The sequence below is a fragment of the Neolamprologus multifasciatus genome, chromosome 9, assembly GCF_963576455.1.
Source record: "Neolamprologus multifasciatus chromosome 9, fNeoMul1.2, whole genome shotgun sequence".
In the NCBI taxonomy this organism is placed as follows: domain Eukaryota; kingdom Metazoa; phylum Chordata; class Actinopteri; order Cichliformes; family Cichlidae; genus Neolamprologus; species Neolamprologus multifasciatus.
In genome coordinates, this window is record NC_140447.1 from 5,625,454 (window position 1) to 5,645,470 (window position 20,017).

Consider the following 20,017-nt stretch of genomic DNA (forward strand, 5'->3'; position numbering starts at 1 on the left):
TGAAACTGCTGCACCTGCATCGCTGCGGAGGTTGATGTTATCTGTCCGACGTGGCGTCACGTGTGATGCTGTGGAGCCCACACAGAGTCACTGCACGAGAGGAGGAAGATGCACGGTCACCATGTCCACAGTGCACGTGGATTAGCATGTTTCCCCTGACAGTACACGCGCGTGTCTCATAAAGCTGAAGCAGCGAGGCCTGTTAGTAAGCCCACGCCGCCTCTGCTTCCACGGCGGGGAGCGGGTGAGATCCGTGTGTTTCTGTGGGAGCAGCGTTTTGTTTTCAGCCAGCCTGCAGACCGAAGCTGAGCAGGATTCCTAAACACGATCCCGGTATGGAAAGTTGTGGTCATGTGTGGAAGTTTACTCCTCCGGGGCTTTCAGGATGCAGCTGATACTGAGGGGAGGGGTCAGAGGCGGGGGGCTGACCGAGCTCGGCACTACTTCAGCTCCCGAAACAGTCGCTGAGAATCCGCTTTTTCCACAGACGACTCCGCGGACTTTGCGAGTAATCCCGTGGGTTACAAACGCGCCACGATGACTCACTTTAATAAGGGACCAGCCTACGGACTGTCTGCTGAGGTGAAGAGCAAAGTAAGTGCTGCGGTCGCGTCTTTACGTTTCCTTCGCTTTCAGACTTTTTGTGTGGATGCTAGAAGCCCACGGGCCCGTCGGGGTCTCACTGTGGGCCGAACACGAGAGTTGAAACAAAGTTTCGGTCCTCTTGTTTGTCTGAACGCGCCGAACGTTCCCGAACTTGTTCCCGAACTTGTTCCCGGCGCTCGGGAACTTTTTGCTTCGTGTCCAGCACGAAGAAAGACGCGGGGAGCGTTACTGTGACCGCAGCCGCCTCCGTGATTTTTACGCTTTAAAGTGTTTAAAACAGACACGGCGGCAGTTTGTTGAACGTGTGATGAGATGTTGTGATGAAGATGTCGTGATGAAGATGTTTGATGACGAGAGGCTAAACGGGGTCTGTAGGAGCTGGGAGGAGCCCGGACACTCTGATGCTTCCATGTTGCCTCAGATTTCAGGAGCAGTCTTAGAACAGGAGTCCGTGTCGTGGCAAATATTCAGAGGAACCAAACCATCTGTTAGTTTCACGGCAGACGCGTCGTGTCTTTGCTCTCCGTGGACAGTCTGTGAGGGATGACGCCATCAGAAACACAAACGCGCACTCTCCACGAAGTTCGCGTTTCTTCTGTCTGCTCCTCACAATGCCTCCATCTATTACTGCGTGTGCACGATGCCCCGTGAGGTTTACATTACCCACGCCACGCATGACTGGCTGCATGGAGGGACTTCTGCTAACTTGGGATTTGACATTCCGCCAAAATGAAGTAAAGGACTTTCGAGAGGATTGATTTGAAAACATCTGTTGTGTGAGCACGAGAAGTTGGTGGGCACGCTGCCAGTCTGCGTGTGCGTGGACGAGTTAGTGTTTTTGGCTGTTCATGTACCGGGACGTTTGTTTGCCTTTGGCCTCATCTTCCTGTTCACTGTCAGCAGTCTGAGATTTTAACAGTGAAGGACACGCAGGACCAAAGCTCGATGTTCCCCATGTCAGCCAAAGAGGCTCCGTCCGTGTTTGTGCCGCTTGGTTGATGGTCTGAAGGCAAAGAAAGATCCACAACAGATTTCCTTCACCAAGTGGATCATCACGGCCCATAGTGGTCCGTTTGATTGACCTTTATTATTATTATTATTATTATTATTATTATTATTATGTATTTATTTTATTTTCAGTAGTTGCAGACGGGACAGACATGACTGAGCGAAAGATAGAAAAACAGAGGGAAGAGGGAGAAAAGCAAGCAAAAAAATCACCTGTTGAGAGAAAGGAAAAAAGAGAAAACTAGCAAAAAAAGAGCAGCATAATAAACACAACAGCATCACAATAATCTAGCTAACAGTAGATGTTAAATATTGAATGTTATTGTGCAGCACGCAGGACTGACAGCGCTCAATGTGCTTTGAGGTAGCAGCCAAGAAAGGTGTCGTTTGTGTCTGTGCACCCCTGTGTGCACACCTGTGTGGACCCCTGTGTGGACACCTGTGTGGACACCTGTGTGGACACCTGTGTGCACACCTGTGTGGACCCCTGTGTGCACACCTGTGTGGACCCCTGTGTGGACACCTGTGTGGACCCCTGTGTGCACCCCTGTGTGGACCCCTGTGTGCACCCCTGTGTGGACCCCTGTGTGCACCCCTGTGTGGACACCTGTGTGGACACCTGTGTGCACACCTGTGTGGACCCCTGTGTGGACACCTGTGTGGACCCCTGTGTGCACCCCTGTGTGGACCCCTGTGTGGACCCCTGTGTGCACCCCTGTGTGGACCCCTGTGTGCACCCCTGTGTGGACCCCTGTGTGCACCCCTGTGTGGACCCCTGTGTGCACAGGTAGGGGTAGTATTGTATTCAAAAGGTTTGTCTATGTAACGATCTGCTGTCTTGTGATTGACAGGCCACGAGGTCGTGAGTGCGTCTGAAACACAGAATGACAACGATTTATAAAACAGACCCAAAGTCAGTGACAGAGCCCAAAAACAAAGAAGATGCTCACAGACTGTGAGAGAAACGTTTTCCCGTGAGCTTATTTTAATGAATAAATATTTCGATCTCCACAGTCATCTGGCTGCAGATTGAAGACGCTTTTTCCGACCTGGAAGCTCCATCCGTGTTTTCCGTCTACAGCTGATGAAAACGCGATGTGGCAAAGCCAGCGTAGCAGTTTCAGACTTTCCCAGGTTTCATTATGAGAGGATGAACTTTAGGCTCTGTGGTGATGTCACTGCAGACACTTCCCTACAAGCACACAAACTATGTGTGTCAGTCTTCACATGAACAAACAATTGACCTAAATCAGTCTCCTCAGAACTTGAGCTCAACATCTGGAGATGCAGGTGAGCATGTGAAGCTCCATCACTGTTTCCAGTACATGGACATTATGGAAGCTGGTTAGCTTTGACTGTTCGTTAGCTGCTGATGCTGTTTGTGTCACATCATGGTACAGACTGTAACCGAGTCACATGGCTCTGTGCTGGACACACAGCAGCTCCATAGAAACCATAGACTTGTGCACTGCAGCTAGTCTCACATCTGTCCGACACTCGGCGAGCATCAGCGTCTGTTTGGACAGTGGACAGCTTTCTGGTTTTGTGTGTTGACCTTCAGTGTAAGAAAAACGCCTCCTGGGATATTACACAGCTGTCACTGCTCAGGACAAACCTCAGTATTAGAGTTTCAGCAAAGGAAATGCATCAGTCAGCTTTTGTTGCTCTTCACCATGAATCAATTCCATCCTAATACAGAGCTGCAGCCAATACCAGGCCACCGCTGCGGCGCCGGAACGTTCCAGGTGAACTTCCAGGATTTCCTTTCTGTGAATGATAGTAAATGATTACCTGGATCACAGCACAGCAATGGGACGAATGCTCTCAGCCTGCCCTCCCGTTCATCCAGGCGTGTGCTGACGTTAGCATTAGCATTGGCAGTATCAAAGAAGCATCTGTAAAACAGATCAGGAAAGTTTAATCTGTGCAGGTTTTATATTAGTAAAAATGTCCCAGACTCCAAAAATGTCTGAATATCTAAAGTGTTTTCCATCGTCACAGTGGAAAGTCTCAAACGGGGAAACACTAGTGTACGTGTACACAGTGTGTTTGTACAGAGGGAACGTAATATCTGAAGCTATGTGGAAGCTCCTGATGCCGTACGCTGCGTCAGTGGTTCCCAAACCTTTTTTGCTAGGCCCCCCTAACTTTACAAGAATATTCAACATCACTGTCAACACATTTTTCCAAAAATGTCTCTGTGTGCAAAATGGGTTTAAAAGCCTCAAACTGTGGGATGCAGTCTGTCCATGAGTTGAAGCGGGGAACAAACTGTGGCAGGATCCGTGTTTGTGACGAGGTCGGTATCAGCGACACAATGTGTTCCTCCTGCGTCAGTGGCTGGACACCAGTTTACTCCATTATAGACCGTTAGACGTGGAAGTAGTGATGTTTTAGTTTTAACGGTGAGTGTGGTTACATTACCATTCTGTGGGAGCCAACAACAACAAAAATGTATCCATAACTCCATTTCAGGTCATTTGCTCCGTCGTGGAACGCGCAACAGCTTGGCGCTTTCGAGAGTACGTTTGCTGATACTAACGCTAATAATTCAGCTAATAACACAAGGATTTCATCATTTGTGAAGCCAAGCTGAAAATAATCAGCAATGTGTGCATTCATGACTGTAATACTGCTAGCTTAGCTGTAGCATTTGTAGCTGAGGGCTTCAGCTTCCGCGTAACAAGGAAATGACGCCATTCACATAAATTACTGATTGGCAGCACTAACTCAAAATTTTGAGCTACTTTTCTCAAATTTTTGAGTTAAATCGAAAATTTCGAGAAAATAACTCAAAATTTGGAGTTATGTGGATACTTTTTTTTAGTGGTGGAAACGGCCTCCATACTATTCAGTTTAAGGTTACAACAGAAAATTATATATTTATTGTTCTCACGTGGTGTCGGACAGGACTATTTTAACAAACGAAGGACACTTTGCCTGATAATTACTTTTATCCTCCTGTAACTGTACAAAGTTTCAGGAGTAGTTAGTCGTTATAAGAAGCGCTTGTGAACTAAAAATCAAGAATGTGGGATACTGTTTGTCCGTGATTTGGAGAGCCCAGCGCTGCTCCGCACGCAGGGGAAACTCATTCTGTCGGCACGACAGCTGCTGTTCTAGTCTTTGGCTTGGAAGCATCTTTGACGATGCTTCAACCTCTTTGCGTTTGCGTCCATTATACTAGCAGTGTTTTCTTATAAAAATCATACTGCGCCCCCCTGCAATGGCTCTGTGCCCGCCACTTTGGGAACCACTGCACTACATCATGATTACTCTGAAAGCAGCATCGTGCACTGCTTGAAAGTAACACTCCCTCTGAAAGTTGAAGCACAGATAAAGCCTTGATCAGAGACGGGAGAATGATGCATGTCCGACGGCAGGCCGGACGTAGGACGTCCAGGCTGGGCGTCCGACGGCAGGCCGGACGGTCCGACGGCAGGCCGGACGGTCCTAGGACAGGCTGGTGCTCTCCTATTTTAAGCAGGTTTTTAGGATGTGCTCTGATAATGGTGTCGATGTAAGAACTGGATTTGATTCCTACCAAAGTTCTGGATTGTGAGTCACGTTGGTGTGAAGCCATGTTCCTTCTGGATATGTAAATATGACTTTTGTTCTCCTGTGTCAACAAAAGCAGAGCAGCAAATGGCTTCCGTTGCATAACGTGCGATCAGGAGTCCACGCTCTGATCCTGTCAGCATACATCACATTCCTGAGATTCTTCAATGCCTCGATCCAGCAGACCGTCCGCCCACTACTTTTCAGTCGGCTCAGTGGGCAGATCGTGTTATTCCGGTGTGTTCAGTAGACGTGCTGCATAATTCATGTCGAGTACATCTCCTGAGTGTCATTGTTAGCCTGGGCTCTGATTGATCCGCTATGGAAGTCTTATTTATTACGGCCTAACCTGTCCTGTTTACCTGGGCTCAGGAGTACACTAGCCCTGTTGGTGTTTGCCTGCTGCACATGCAGCATTGGTACAGTATCCAGTAGCACTGGTGCTGCAGGTTTGAATCATATCTAACAGCCTGCAAATTGTTAATGTAGCTAGTGAAGGTTATTATGGAGTTCCACAGGGTTCCGTTTACATTATACATGCTTCTCTTAGGCAGTGTCATTAGCAAGTATAGCACGTGTTCTCACTGAAGTGCAGAGGACACCCAGCTGTATCCATAACATTGATAAATATGACAGGACTGTTTTACAGACTTGTCGACAGTTTCAGTGAGATTTCTTTGCTGCTTTTGTGCTGAAACACCAGAATAATAGTTTGATTATATTAGTATCAGACTCGGGTTTAGTATGAATGGAGCAGCCAGTTACATGAAAGTACAATTTTCTTCATTGTGACCAAAGAATTTTACGTTGGTCATAAAACTAAAGCAAGCATTCGACAGTTTCCAGTATTGGACCATTTATTTCACTGGTTTTCTATTACAGTGTAAAGTTTTTCCCATTGTGTGCTCAGCACAGTGCTGCACTGAAACCTGCTGTTTGATATCATCATGTTGAGACAGATTTCAGTGTGTTTTGAAGAAAAACACCTGATAATGGGCTGACAGACCAAAATAACACATAAACACACATGTATGTAAAAATGCATTGTTTGAAAATGAAAACTAAATATTGAGTAAAATGTCACTGTGAGCATGTATTTGATGGGGAACATCAGTGTCTGCGACTGGAACGTGTTCGGTTTGTTGGGTTTTTAAAAATAATGTTTGAATATTTGACCAACATGTTTCACACAATTATAAAGTTGCTGCGTGGACACATTGTTGCATGTTTGCTCCGGCTGCTGGAGGGAAATGCTAACATGATCATTTAACACTGCAGTGTGTTGGTGTGTGATGAGTCAGACTCAAACTGGAGTTCCTCCGTGCTGCTTTATCTTTGTTCAGTAAAAGTGTGAGACAGTGGTGACTGACGGCCTTGAAACAGCTGTGTCTGAAATAAGCTGTGACACAATCTGAAGAGTTTGAAAAGTCAGTTCCACTGTGGAACCAGTTCAGAGTACATACATGCACTGGTTTCACTGGTCGTGTTTCCAAATACATGCTGTTTGGTACTGATGACAAAAAAACCCAAACTGTCAACGGTGGGAAATCCTGCTGATGGTCAGGATCAGCCGGAGGCTGTTTGACTGGTTTTCTTGTGGCTTTTATCAGGAACTGGGAGAGGAGGCCGGACTGGTGGTCGGATAAAACGAGGTGTCTGCAGAACTGTGATATCTTTATTTCTTTATTCTTAATGGGTTGTTCATTGTATTTATTGTAGTAGTGGTGCTTAAAGTAAGTGATGGTGCTCATCGTCTCTCCAAGCCTTTTACTCCCAGCGTTAGCTCAGACTAGGTTATATTTCAGCTGATTATTATTTTGTGATTATTACTGTCTGCTTTGTTTTTGCTTTGCTTTAATAAAATATCCTTCATTAAAAAAAGTCTAAACTTTCAACATTTTCGGCTTTTTAAGGGCAAAAATCTGAGCACTAATCCTCAGAAGTATAAATAACTTTTAAACTGCTGCAGTAACCTGTGACAGACCCTTGAGACCTGCTGTCCAGGCCGCTGAATTTAAGCCCTTTTTGTTAGAGCTGGTAGTTTTTCTCTGCCAGTATAAAAGGGATCTGACCAAACTGGAAGTGCAGTCGTTCAGAAATGGAACCATTTTGGAACAACTGCAGGTTCCAAGAGTTCTAACAGTTGTGTGCAAGGACAAGTTCTTCCAAGGCTCCCCTCTTTGCCAAGGTCGAGAGGAAGACTCACATTGTCTTCCTTGGATTGGAGAAGGTTGGTTAGGATCAGGAACAACCTGGGATCCACCAAGTCTCTGGCATGATGTGGGACAGCAGCTTCTCTGAGTTTCATGGACTAAGTGCCAACTAAAAACAAAAACCTGCTCCAGATGCTCTCAAGCTCCACTGAAATTTGGAGTTTTGAGGGAAACCTTTGGGGGATTTTTTTTAAAAACGTGTAATATAGCTGAACATGACAGCACTGACAAAGTAAAGGCCCACAGATATAATCAGCCCTGATTCAGTGGACAGCTTTATCCATCAGAGTCTGGGAAAGATCTTTGCATGTTTGTGCACGAGCTCTGTGCTTTTCCTGCTTCATCACAGAAGCTCAAAGAAACCGTTTTGTTATCACACTCTGAACTTTGTCCCGTTTCTCATGATTCTCTGTTTGAGTAACTGAACTGGGAGCCAGCCAGTTGTTACCACACACTACAAACAAAACTGCTTGGCTGCCTGAGTGAATGTGTTACAATAAATATGTGGAAATGGATGTTTTTAAACGATATCAACAGTAGTTTTGGAGCAGCAAAAAGAAGTTGTTTTTCTGGCTAATATATTTACAATACGATGAAACTTCCTACAAAAACAAACACTCAGAGATATTATCAGATAAAAGTCCTCCATTGTTCCTCTGCATGCTTCAGAAGAGCAGAGTCCCTGCACTCTGGATGGGTTGAGGTCCATCTGTCCTCAGGATTACCTGGTGAGATGGATTCAGTGGAGAGGCTTCCACATGTGTTTGGGTCATGAGCTGATCCCAGCAGGAGTGTTTGTTTAGTCCACATGATAGAAACAAACCACAGTGATCAGCGCTCTGTCCTGTTGATTCTGGAGACTTCTTCTCCCATAGAACCACTTTAATCTATCAGCAGTTCTCTACCAGCTGAACGGGTAACTGGATGTGTTACTTGGCATCTTAAAAACCCCAAAACAGTAATAATTAGAAGCAAAATGCCTGTTCTAAATCAAGCTGATAAGAAGAAAAGCCCTGCTGGCTGCTCGCCGTTACCTCGCTGACCTCTTTCTAGGAACTCCTGTTTCAGTCTTTTACTGTGATTGATGGGGAGCTCAAGAGAAAACGACGGTTCAGGGTTAACATATAAAAACCTTTGATGGGAAGTGTACTCTGTGACAGCCCCACCATTTAAAGGACAACACAGAGACTCCTGGACCTCAGCAGAAGATAGTTTAAGACCACCAAGCACCTGTAAACCATAACTCTATTGTTCATGACTACAGTGTTAGTGTGTCACTCGTGGTCTGAAATTTACTGAGAAAAGGTTTTAAAAAAGCTGTTTCTGCTGTAAGTGGCCAAACCTCATCATTTAAGAGTGCCCAGACCCTACACTACCCTCTGAGGCTGACCTTTGACCCTACACTACCCTCTGAGGCTGACCTTTGACCCTACACTACCCTCCGAGGCTGACCTTTGACCCTACACTACCCTCCGAGGCTGACCTTTGACCCTACACTACCCTCCGAGGCTGACCTTTGGCCCTATACTACCCTCTGAGGCTGACCTTTGGCCCTATACTACCCTCTGAGGCTGACCTTTGGCCCTACACTACCCTCTGAGGCTGACCTTTGGCCCTACACTACCCTCTGAGGCTGACCTTTGACCCTACACTACCCTCTGAGGCTGACCTTTGGCCCTACACTACCCTCTGAGGCTGACCTTTGGCCCTACACTACCCTCTGAGGCTGACCTTTGACCCTACACTACCCTCTGAGGCTGACCTTTGGCCCTACACTACCCTCTGAGGCTGACCTTTGACCCTACACTACCCTCTGAGGCTGACCTTTGGCCCTACACTACCCTCTGAGGCTGACCTTTGGCCCTACAGTACCCTCTGAGGCTGACCTTTGACCCTACACTACCCTCTGAGGCTGACCTTTGGCCCTACAGTACCCTCTGAGGCTGACCTTTGGCCCTACACTACCCTCTGAGGCTGACCTTTGGCCCTACAGTACCCTCTGAGGCTGACCTTTGACCCTACAGTACCCTCTGAGGGTGACCTTTGACCCTACAGTACCCTGTGAGGGTGAAATATTTATTTAGTTCTGTATAACCAAAGAATACCCGTTCTACGTTGGTGAGGCTTTGGTCAGATGAAACACGACTGATGATTTGCTCTGATTTCTATAGATGGTAAAGGTTCAGCAGGGTCTGCTGGGCACTGGTGCTAGCAGCTGTGCTATCACAGACTCATGTGGTCATGTTATTATTTGTGTTTTCATCTCTCCAGATTGCTCAGAAATATGACCCACAGAAAGAGGAGGAGCTCCGTTTCTGGATCGAAGAGGTGACCGGCATGTCTATTGGAGAGAATTTCCAGAAAGGCTTGAAGGACGGGGTCATCCTCTGCGAGTAAGTTCTGTTTGCTCTTGTATTGCTGACGTTGTTGGGCCTCTTGGTCTTTGTAATGGAGACAAAAGCAAATTCCATGTAACGTTAAGTATGTTTTCTAATCGATTGGATTCAGTTTGACACCAAACCAAGGCTCTGTTTATTGTAACACCCACATCTCTGTGGTGCGTCGGCCGGTCATGCACCTCTGTTTCTCTAACCTGTGGACACTGAGTGGACGATCATAGTTTTTACTGCCGTTTTCATGATGTTCCTGCACAGAAGCTCCATGCAGACAAACAGGAGAGTTTGTTGAAAAACCCCAGTCTCCAAAGTCGGCATCATCAGATCTTCTTTATTTGGCCAAATTTGTGTACACAAACATGGACTCTGACTCTGGGTCACTTTGATCTATGCATGCAAACACAAAGAGAAAACAAGTTACACAAAGTCTAACTAACTATACAAACTCAGCACAATAGTAGCCCAATGCACATATGAATGCTCTAACAGCTTATTTCAGTGTTCATCAGGGTGACAGCCTGAGGGAAGAAAACCTAGACGTTGGTCTGAAGGCAGCAGTTTGAACAGGATGGGAGGAGTCTGCAGGCAGCTGATGATCTGCAGACCTGACTGTCTGTTGCAGTCTTCGGGGCTGAACTGAACCAGACAGTAATTGATGTGCATGGCACAGACTGGATGATGGCCGTGTAGAAGATGACCTCCTGTGGCAGCTTGAACTTCCTGAGTTGCTGCAGGAAGTCCTCACGTATAGACTGTGTCTGGGCCTGCTTCCAGACACAGTCTATGTGTGAGGAACACTTCAGATTGCATGAAAAGGTGGATGTTGGGAATCTGAAGGGATCCACAGTGGGTGCTGTATTGTTTAGAAAGCCCACCGGCATCTCTACGGTGTTGAGCTGGCCTCGTCATGATCAGACCAACGATGGTGGTTCTCCTGAGGTGCAGTCGTTTGTGGAGAGGCACTCCTGGGGGAGGCCGGTGCTGATGGCCTGTGTGTGGGATGCGACGCCCGTCGGCTTCGCCTGCTGCTGCCTGTCCGACAGGAAGCTGGTGATCCGGCTTCCTGTCGGATGACCACATGAGCTAGGTGAGCTTCCGGTGGAGGATGTCTAGGATATGGCGCTGAAGTCCACAAATGGGATCGTGGAATACGCCCCCAGTTTGTCAAGGTGATGCAGGATATAGTGCAGTCCCATACTGGCTGCACCCTCGCCGGGCGCTTTGGTAGGCACGCTGCTTTGGGATGTCCTCCAGGTGGTTCAACAGCAGCCCTTCAAAAGACCAGATGTTCATCAGTTTTCTGTGATGAATCCTGACTGAAACTCTTCCTCTGCAGATGATCAGCTGCTGTTTTTTTTTAATGAAAGGATGGTGTATAATAACCAAACACAGACTTTTAACCCTCTGGGCTCTATCCTGGCCATTTGTGGCCACTTCACTTTTCTTTTTTCAACCATTTTTGTTCTGTTAATGGAATGAAACTTTCCAAAGGTGTGTATCTTTTTCAGATTTTTTAATTTTCAACATCAGCTCCTTAATAATATCAATAATATTCACTATACACCAAATTGTTCCTCTTGACTCTATCGTGGCCATTTTTGGCCAATTGAAACCCATTATAACCACCTTTATTGATTCCTTGTTATTGACAGTACTATTTAGGTAAAACTGCTTTCATTCTAAACTCAACACATGAAAATTGTAGTTTTTAATGTTTTTTACCAAATTACATCATTTACCCATTTTTGGCCAATCAAGCGATTTCATGTAATATTCCTCGTTTCTAGTAGCGGCCTTTGATGGCTGACCACACTCCAATGGACCAAAATAATGAAACAATTTTGACATAGGTTTGATCTTAAGGATCTAATAGTTTGTGTTTGTGCATGACATTGCAGCACAAACATGTATTTGCAAGCTAGACTGGAATAAATAATGACGCATCAAACATTACATAGGCTGCAGTGAATTTCTGTGGATGCAGGTTATTGAGCTTTGAGGTTCCCAGTCAAACTTAGCTTTGAAGCACATGTGAAAAGCACTTTTACTCTTGTATTTTTCATAAAAAGAGACCATACCCAAAATATTAACTCTAGAAACAAAAAAAAAAAACAATCACAGGACATTTTGCAGAGTTCAAACCTGCAGCTGCAGCGCAAACAACAACAAACACTGTTTGTAAACGTGTCCTGGAGTTTCTGCAGGTGCAGACGTTGCTACTGCTGTGAGTAAGCCTAACAGCTTCCAGATCATTTATTCTGGCAGTATGGAAAGAAGGTCATCACTGCTTCAAGCACTGTCTGTATGATCTGGTCAGAGAGCAAGGACAGCAGCAGTCCTCTGCCCTTGAAGAAAAGACATCTGCCCAAGATGAAGAAACTTCCTCTCCAGAAGATGAGGGGACAATCTCCAAAGAGGCTGACTGCGTCACCACTGATGATGAGGGTTGGGGGAGGATTGGGGTTGGGGGGCATGGAGGTGGAGGCCGAGCAGCTGATGGAAAAGAACATAGGAGCATTTTCTGAGACAGAGGAGCTGGCGACTGAGTGGATCCCTCATGAAAGGAAAACCATGTGGGTCCCACTACTGAAGAGAGACTGCTCTACAATCCAGTACCCACTGGTATCAAACCAGGGCTCAGCCTGTGTGTAGTTTCCTGCATTAGCAGTCTGAGATCTACTTTTGACTTCTTTATAACAAAGAGATCTTTTAGCTGCTGTGCACCCTGACAAACCTGCACGGGAGGCAAAGGTGTGAGGATTGGAGGATTATAGATGAAGTGGAGATGAAGCCTACACCAGAATAAAGCAATACATAGCATGTTGGATGACAACACTGGAAGTTCTCAGGAAGTAAAAAAGGCATGGGGTTCAGACTCCAACTGATGGAGGAGCTCCGAGGACAACGTCTTTCCTTCGGGCACCTTGGCAGAGGAACTCCTCAGATGAAGACTGGCACAGGGGAAACAACCCAGAGCTTCCTCCTCAGCTCCTCCAGTTGCAACAGACTGTCTTTGGCTTCTTATATTAAGAATTTTTCTTAATATATATGAATTTTATAGCATTTTGTAAACATAAACAAGGGGTGGCCATTTCTGGCCACGAACAAGCTGAGAGGGAGTTTTTATGTTTTTGCTTTCCCTGCACAAAAATAACAATGCATTATAATCAATGTTGATGTGACTCAATTACATGCCCCAGACTCTACTATTAACAATACAAGAAATTTCAGTAGCAATGCAATTATATAAAATTGTGAGATTTGAGGTTGTCTTCCAGCTACTGCAGTGCACAAACAAACTGGTGTTTAAAGGGTTAAACATGTAAAAAGTAATAATTATTTTATATTTATGAAAAGAACTGAAGTTAGTTAAAAGCTTTATGCAGAAAAACCATAAAAATAATAAAAACTACAGACCTACTTTTGGCCACGAACAAGCTGAAAGAGTCGTAACCCCAGAGGGTGAAGTAACGGTCAGGTTACTGCCACCTTAAAGGCCGTGGTCACGTTTAAGATGGTGACTCGATGTCAGCAGTATTGCTGCTTACCTGCACATTATGTCTGTGGGATGGTTATGAATATTCTCTAATGGTTTGAACTTGATTTGTGAAGAAATTCATTGGTTTGATGGTACTTTGAGCGTTAAACAGGAAGTTCTGTGAGTGATGTAATGTGAAGGAAATGTGTCTGAACTGCATGATGTCCACTGCAGCAGTGGGAATAATGTGATGTTTTCCTCCCTGCGTCTCACAGACTGATTAATAAGCTGCAGCCTGGTTCAGTGAAGAAAATCAACCTTTCACAGCTCAACTGGCACAAGGTGAGAGCGACCCACAAACACTGAGAGCTAAAGCACGTCACTCGTTCATTTCACCAGCAGTCGTATTAGCGCTCCGTCTCCACTCTTATCTCTGTTTCCATAATGTCTCTGCAGCTGGAAAACCTCGGGAATTTCATAAAAGCCATCCTGGCCTATGGCCTGAAGCCCAATGACATCTTTGAGGCCAATGACCTGTTTGAAAACGGAAACATGACTCAAGTCCAGACAACGCTACTCGCACTGGCTAGCATGGTGAGTGCACGCACAGCGCAGAGGACGAGTGCGTCCTTCTTCTGTTAGAACACAAAGCGCCATCGGTCTGACGAGCGTGTGTTATCTGACAGGCAAAGACGAAAGGCATCGACACAAAGGTTGATATCGGAGTGAAATATGCAGACAAACAAGCTCGACACTTTGATGATGAGAAGATCAAGGCTGGCCAGTGTGTCATCGGACTGCAGGTAAGTGCTCAGTGTGACTGTCACATGACCTGTTTCATCATCAGATTTAAATGTCTTCTGATGGTGGTACAGCAGAGAAACACTCCCTGTGTAACTGCATTTAAACCTGATACCTTTAGGGTCCATTTAAATGCCAACGGTTCACTGCAGAGTGAAATAAGACGAACTGTGTTTGCTGAGCTCGTGTCTCTGGCTTTGGTTTCTCAGATGGGAACAAACAAGTGTGCAAGTCAGGCTGGAATGACTGCGTATGGAACGAGACGACATCTGTACGATCCAAAGACCCACACCGACAAACCTTATGACCAGACTACCATCAGCCTGCAGATGGGCACCAACAAAGGAGCCAGCCAGGTGAGACCAGCCCGTCTTTACTCTCTGCCATGTTGGATGATCTGATATCGTCGTGTTGGTGTTGTTCCCAGATCATCATGAAAATGTTGTTCCAGGTTCAACATTGCAAGTGACCAATCACATTATTGTGACGTTATTCTTTTGCGCACCAACCCATTCGTGCATTTATGAAATTCCAATGTTGCAAGGACAATATCAATTCTGCTTAGCGTTTATTAAAGGGTCAGGGTTAGGGTCCGTTGATCGGCGGACAAAGGCGGTTTCTCGCAGCTTAAGTACAGTTTTTTGTTTTACGCCGGTTTTTCCCGAAGTCGCAAAAGTATGACATCACAACATTCTGATTGGTCACTTGCAATGTTGATCCTGGAACAACCTTTAGTATGATGATCTGGGAACAACACCAACACGAGGATATCAGATCGTGCCTGCCATGTGTCGTGCTGTGACAGAAGTGTTGGCCCACTCCCTGATCATTATTATGATCTTTTGTTTTGCATATTGTCCACACTTGGTGTGTTTAGACAAAGATAACCTGAAGATTTCCTTTCTTAAAGGAAAAAAGCTGTTCAAAGCTCACTGGGCCCTGTGTGAAAACTTTGATTTTACTCGCTACACCAGGCCAGTCCTGCAGTAAATGAAGTTTTCAAAAAGCAACACAAGAAAAACTCAGTGAAATCATCTGCATTTGGGTAACAAAGCCGTGTGGGCCTCGTTCAAACCACAAATGGAGGAGACCTGGAGCAGCGCCCTCCCAGGAGTGGCCAACCTCCCAACATTACTCCAAGAGTGTCTCGACAACATCTGAGACACTTGAGTGTCTATACGACGTTTCACATGCTGAGTGACACAGAGCTATCAGCATGTAAATGAGGCATTGAATCTGACATGATGAGTCGGTATGGAGCGAGGCTGTGAACGTAAACGTGTGAGCTCTGCTCAGAGTGCAGTCAAGTGTTTAGTGAGGTGAAGCAGACGGTGTCACACAGAAAAAGCAGCACTGCAGCTGCTGACAGCTGTGCGGCTCAGATTCATAAATAAATGAGTTTAGCTTTTTAGGTCAATTCAATTCAATTTTATTTATATAGCGCCAAATCACAACAAAAGTCGCCTCAAGGAGCTTCATAGATACAGAGAAAACCCCAACAATCGTATGACCCCCTATGAGCAAGCACTTTGGCAACAGTGGGAAGGAAAAACTCCCTTTTAACAGGAAGAAACCTCCAGCAGAACCAGGCTCAGGGAGGGGCGGGGCCATCTGCTGTGATTGGTTGGGGTGAGAGAAGGAAGACAAGATAAAGACATGCTGTGGAAGAGAGACAGAGATTAATAACAGATATGATTCAATACAGAGAGGTCTGTTAATACATAGTGAGTGAGAAAGGTGACTGGAAAGGAAAAACTCAATGCATCATGGGAATCCCCCGGCAGCCTACGTCTATTGCAGCATAACTAAGGGAGGATTCAGGGTCACCTGGTCCAGCCCTAACTATATGCTTTAGCAAAAAGGAAAGTTTGAAGCCTAATCTTAAAAGTAGAGATAGTGTCTGTCTCCTGAATCCAAACTGGAAGCTGGTTCCACAGAAGAGGGGCCTGAAAACTGAAGGCTCTGCCTCCCATTCTACTTTTAAATACTCTAGGAACAACAAGTAGGCCTGCAGAGCGGGAGCGAAGTGCTCTAATAGGGTGATATGGTACTACAAGGTCATTAAGATAAGATGGGGCCTGATTATTTAAGACCTTGTATGTGAGGAGTATCAGAAATCAGCACTGGCATCAAGCACAGACCAGTTTGATTATAATAAAAGTCAGGTGATTATGGGACTCTTGTTAGCTTTAGCTTTGTCCCTGCTAAAGAGCTTAAATAAAATATCCTGCACTGAGAAGTATAAAAAGTCTGACGTGTCTTCAGGAGGACGGCTGCTTAACTCGACCTGCAGGTTGTACTGTTCATCAGAGGTTAGCATGGTTAGCATCAAGACAAAACAGTCTGAAAAAGTCAATTACATACATGAATCTTTCTCTTAATGAGCCATCATTTTAAAAAGTCACCTTTGTCTAATAATAAAATGAGTTTGAAACGTGTGACCCGTGACACTCTGTGCGTTGTTCCTCACTGATCGTTTTGAGTCCTCTCTGCGTGAATGTTTGTCGTGCTGATGTCTGCCATGTTTCACGTAGGCGGGCATGCCGGCGCCCGGTACTCGCAGAGACATCTTTGATCAGAAAGTGGCCTTGCAGCCGCTGGACAACACCACCATCTCTCTGCAGATGGGCACCAACAAGGTGGCGTCTCAGAAAGGAATGAGCGTGTACGGGCTGGGCCGCCAGGTTTATGACCCCAAGTACTGCGCCCCCCCCACCGAGCCGGTCATCCACACTAACGGCAGCCAAGGCACCGGCACCAATGGCTCTGACATCAGCGACAGTGACTATCAGGCTGAATTCCACGAGGACGAGTACCACGCTGGCTACCACAACGACTACCATTACAGCGACCAGAACGCCGACTGCTAGTCGGCTCGCCGCCTGTTAGCAGATGTGTTTTATCACTACAACAGAGCAAGCCTTTTGCTATCCTCGCTAGTCTTTTTATTCTCTATTATCTGAAACGTTGCATGTATTTCATCTTCACCTAGACTTTGATCTCAGCTCCAGAGTTTGTAAGACGTAGCGTAGCATCACGACTGCTGTTTTCTAAGCTAAGAGCCTCTTTTATAAAAGAAATGATGGAACACTGATGTAGAGACGCTGCTGCCCATGAATCCGATCAATTCCACTCTTTGCATTCCTTAAATGCTGCTGATCCATTCGTCGGCTCCAAGAGCACGTACGTCGTTTGGGATTCATGCTAATGGCGAGACCGGAGTTGCGTCCAATTTTCCAGCCTCCCTTTGTTCTGTTTTGTTCTTGTTTCTCCGAGCTGTATTTGTGTGCAGTGTCCCAAAGTAAAGCAGTCTGCTGTTCTGTTCCACAATGAAAACGACATGTTATAAATAAAGTTTTAAATCTTTAATATTAAACCTGGACCATCAGGTCACGTCTGTGGAAAGATGCTCCGAGTGTGCAGGAGGTGAAGCGCTCGCTCTGATTGGAGGCTGACATCATCATAGTTGGGGAACAGACACACTGTAGCCACTCCCCCACACAGGTACGGTGCTAACAGGCAAAACAAGAGTGTGTGACCCCAAATGTAATCTGTAGATCCTAATAGGAGATGTTCAGAGTAACTAAACCGTATGATGGCAACAATGGACCGGTGCATGGTTAATGATCAAAGCACTATTTTGTATTCAGACCCTGAATCACACACACATTCATGCAGATGCTTTATTCTTTGCTTTCGACCTCACGTGCACACACACAGTCATCAGAGGCACTTTGGGCTTCAATAAATTGCCCAAGAACATGTTGCATTTACGTGGGAGGAGCCAGGAATTAAACCAACAACCTCCCGATTGGTAGCACCGGCTCTCTAGCAGCAGCTGTTCCTAACAAGGACTAAAGCGCCCTCCTCTTCAGGTCCGGGTTTCATCCTACGTATGTAGGCAGCTTTCTTTCCCCGTACAGAGACGCGTGTGCTAGGTTGAATAATGTGGCGTCCCTGAACTCAAACGTGTGTAGCTAATCGATGTAGTGTGCAGTAGATACTGTTATACAGTACAGGAATGTTACTTTGTTACTACTTTTTATCTGGGGAGTATATCGTGTCTACATTTATGTAACAATGTTGCAAACATGAAAGGAAGAAGTGAAAATAAACCCTGTACATTCTAACAATGATTATCTGCAGAAGCTCCTTATATACTGGTCAGTGCAGCAACCACGCTGTTGTGTAATGTGCTACTGGGAGCGACGCGGCCCCCTATTAGTACAGAGGTTGTATTTGTGCACAGGACATCTAAGCACCCACTCAGGACCAACTGTGGAATGAAACTGTTTCCAGACACGTTTAATCCCTTGGTAGGAACTTAGCTGGACTCCTGTTACTCATCATGACCACATGAACACACGGCTTTACCCTAACTTCGTTTTGTTGACGGACGTCTTTTATCTGCTAATCTGAAATCTTGAGAGAACAGGCCGTACCTGGCCGTGACAGTGTCCCACCACCTTTGAGCCTCCCCCTCAGGTGACTGTTGTTGTAATAAAACTGAAGCTGCTGTTTCTTAGGTGAGATGCTGTCTCTGCAGAAAATTGCAGGGTGCAAGTTTTTCTCATGAGTAACTCCAAAGGAAACTTTCAAATGATGATTAACATCATGTCGCACAGCAAGAAGGTCCTGGGTTTGACTCCAGGCCACAGTCCTTCTGTGTGGAGCAGGCGACACAGGCGTGGGGTTCAGTTAACTGATGATTGAAATTAGTGGTAGATGTGAATGAGTGTTTGATGTGCTCGCCCTGCAACAGACTGTTCAAGGTGTAGACTCTGGCTCAAACAGCCTCTCATCCTGAACTGGAGAAGCTTAAGAAGACAGATGAACGGGTGAAAACGCTCAAATGCATTTACATGGATGTGAAAAGTGCGATTCTTCCCATAGTGCAATAAAAAGACTGTAAAGGCTCTTCATGGTGCATGTAAGAGAAGTTTCCACCAGGGAAAATCCAGGAAATCAGCCAAGTAGGACAAGTAGGTCAGATTTCAGCACAGAAAATTCCAAGATGCATGAAAATGTCAACATGGCAGCTAATATAAGAAACCCTGTGTTCAGCTGAGACACGAGGAAAGCCTGGAAACAGATGTTTCTGACTGAACCCACATCTGTAGAAGGCTGACACATCTATGTGCAGGAACACTTTAAATTGTATTCCATTAACTTTGTGTTACCATTGTGTCACACTTCTGTTAGTAACTGACAAATGGCAGAATATCAAGTTTAGATCTTTAAACAGTCTTTTTTCCTCTTAGTGCTCCATCGTGATAATGACAGCGTCTAATTGGCTGTGATATAATAAGCATCAGCTTCTATGGCTTTCTTCTCTTGTCCTGTAATATCTCCCACATATCCAGCTTAACTCAGACACATAGTGTAGTTTGATACACGAGGGCTCTGACTATAGTAAAAGTGCTCCTCTAGCTATGTTTGCTTCACTTTTGTGTGTTCATTCACAGTTGTGTCACGTGCTTTGCTTTGCTAGCTGAAGACGATATTAGAAAGAAGCGATCAGTAGGTGAGCTGCTCTACCTCCTGAGCTGCAGCCACCAAGGAGTCAAGCACGTTTGATTTGAGCTATCAGAATAGCCACAGTGTGCAGCAGTGAGGATGCAGCAGTGTTAACCACCTCTGTGGGAGCCGAGTGTAGCTCGCTGCTCTGCATGGCCACACATTAAACGCTCTGGGTCTTCAGAGACTTGTTAAAGTAATTTTCTCGAGTGTTGTAATTGCTTTCATGTTTTCCTTGGTCTGTCTGCAATATAAATAATGAAATAATGACAGTTATATGAAAACATTCAGCCTGTGTCCTTCTAGTTAAATTTAGACCTCTAATTGTGCTGAGACAGGCTGTTGTCTGTTCTGAGCGCTCAGTCAGGCTCGGGGCATCGCAGAGAGCTGAAGACAAAGAGCGTGCAGCCAGTGAGCTTCATGAGAATCCAATGGCCTTC

General features: G+C 45.6%; 1 protein-coding gene across 1 annotated transcript; it reads left to right on the forward strand.

Annotated features, from left to right (window-relative positions):
- Positions 1 to 44: 44 nt before the first annotated feature.
- Positions 45 to 17,436, forward strand: cnn3a (calponin 3, acidic a). The gene is made up of 7 exons (XM_085173078.1): positions 45 to 594; positions 9,657 to 9,778; positions 13,535 to 13,601; positions 13,716 to 13,853; positions 13,946 to 14,062; positions 14,270 to 14,416; positions 16,595 to 17,436. The coding sequence occupies exons 1-7, from the start codon at positions 538 to 540 to the stop codon at positions 16,928 to 16,930; spliced, it is 984 nt and encodes a 327-aa protein (XP_085029204.1). The 5' UTR covers positions 45 to 537; the 3' UTR covers positions 16,931 to 17,436.
- The last annotated feature ends 2,581 nt before the right edge of the window (positions 17,437 to 20,017 follow it).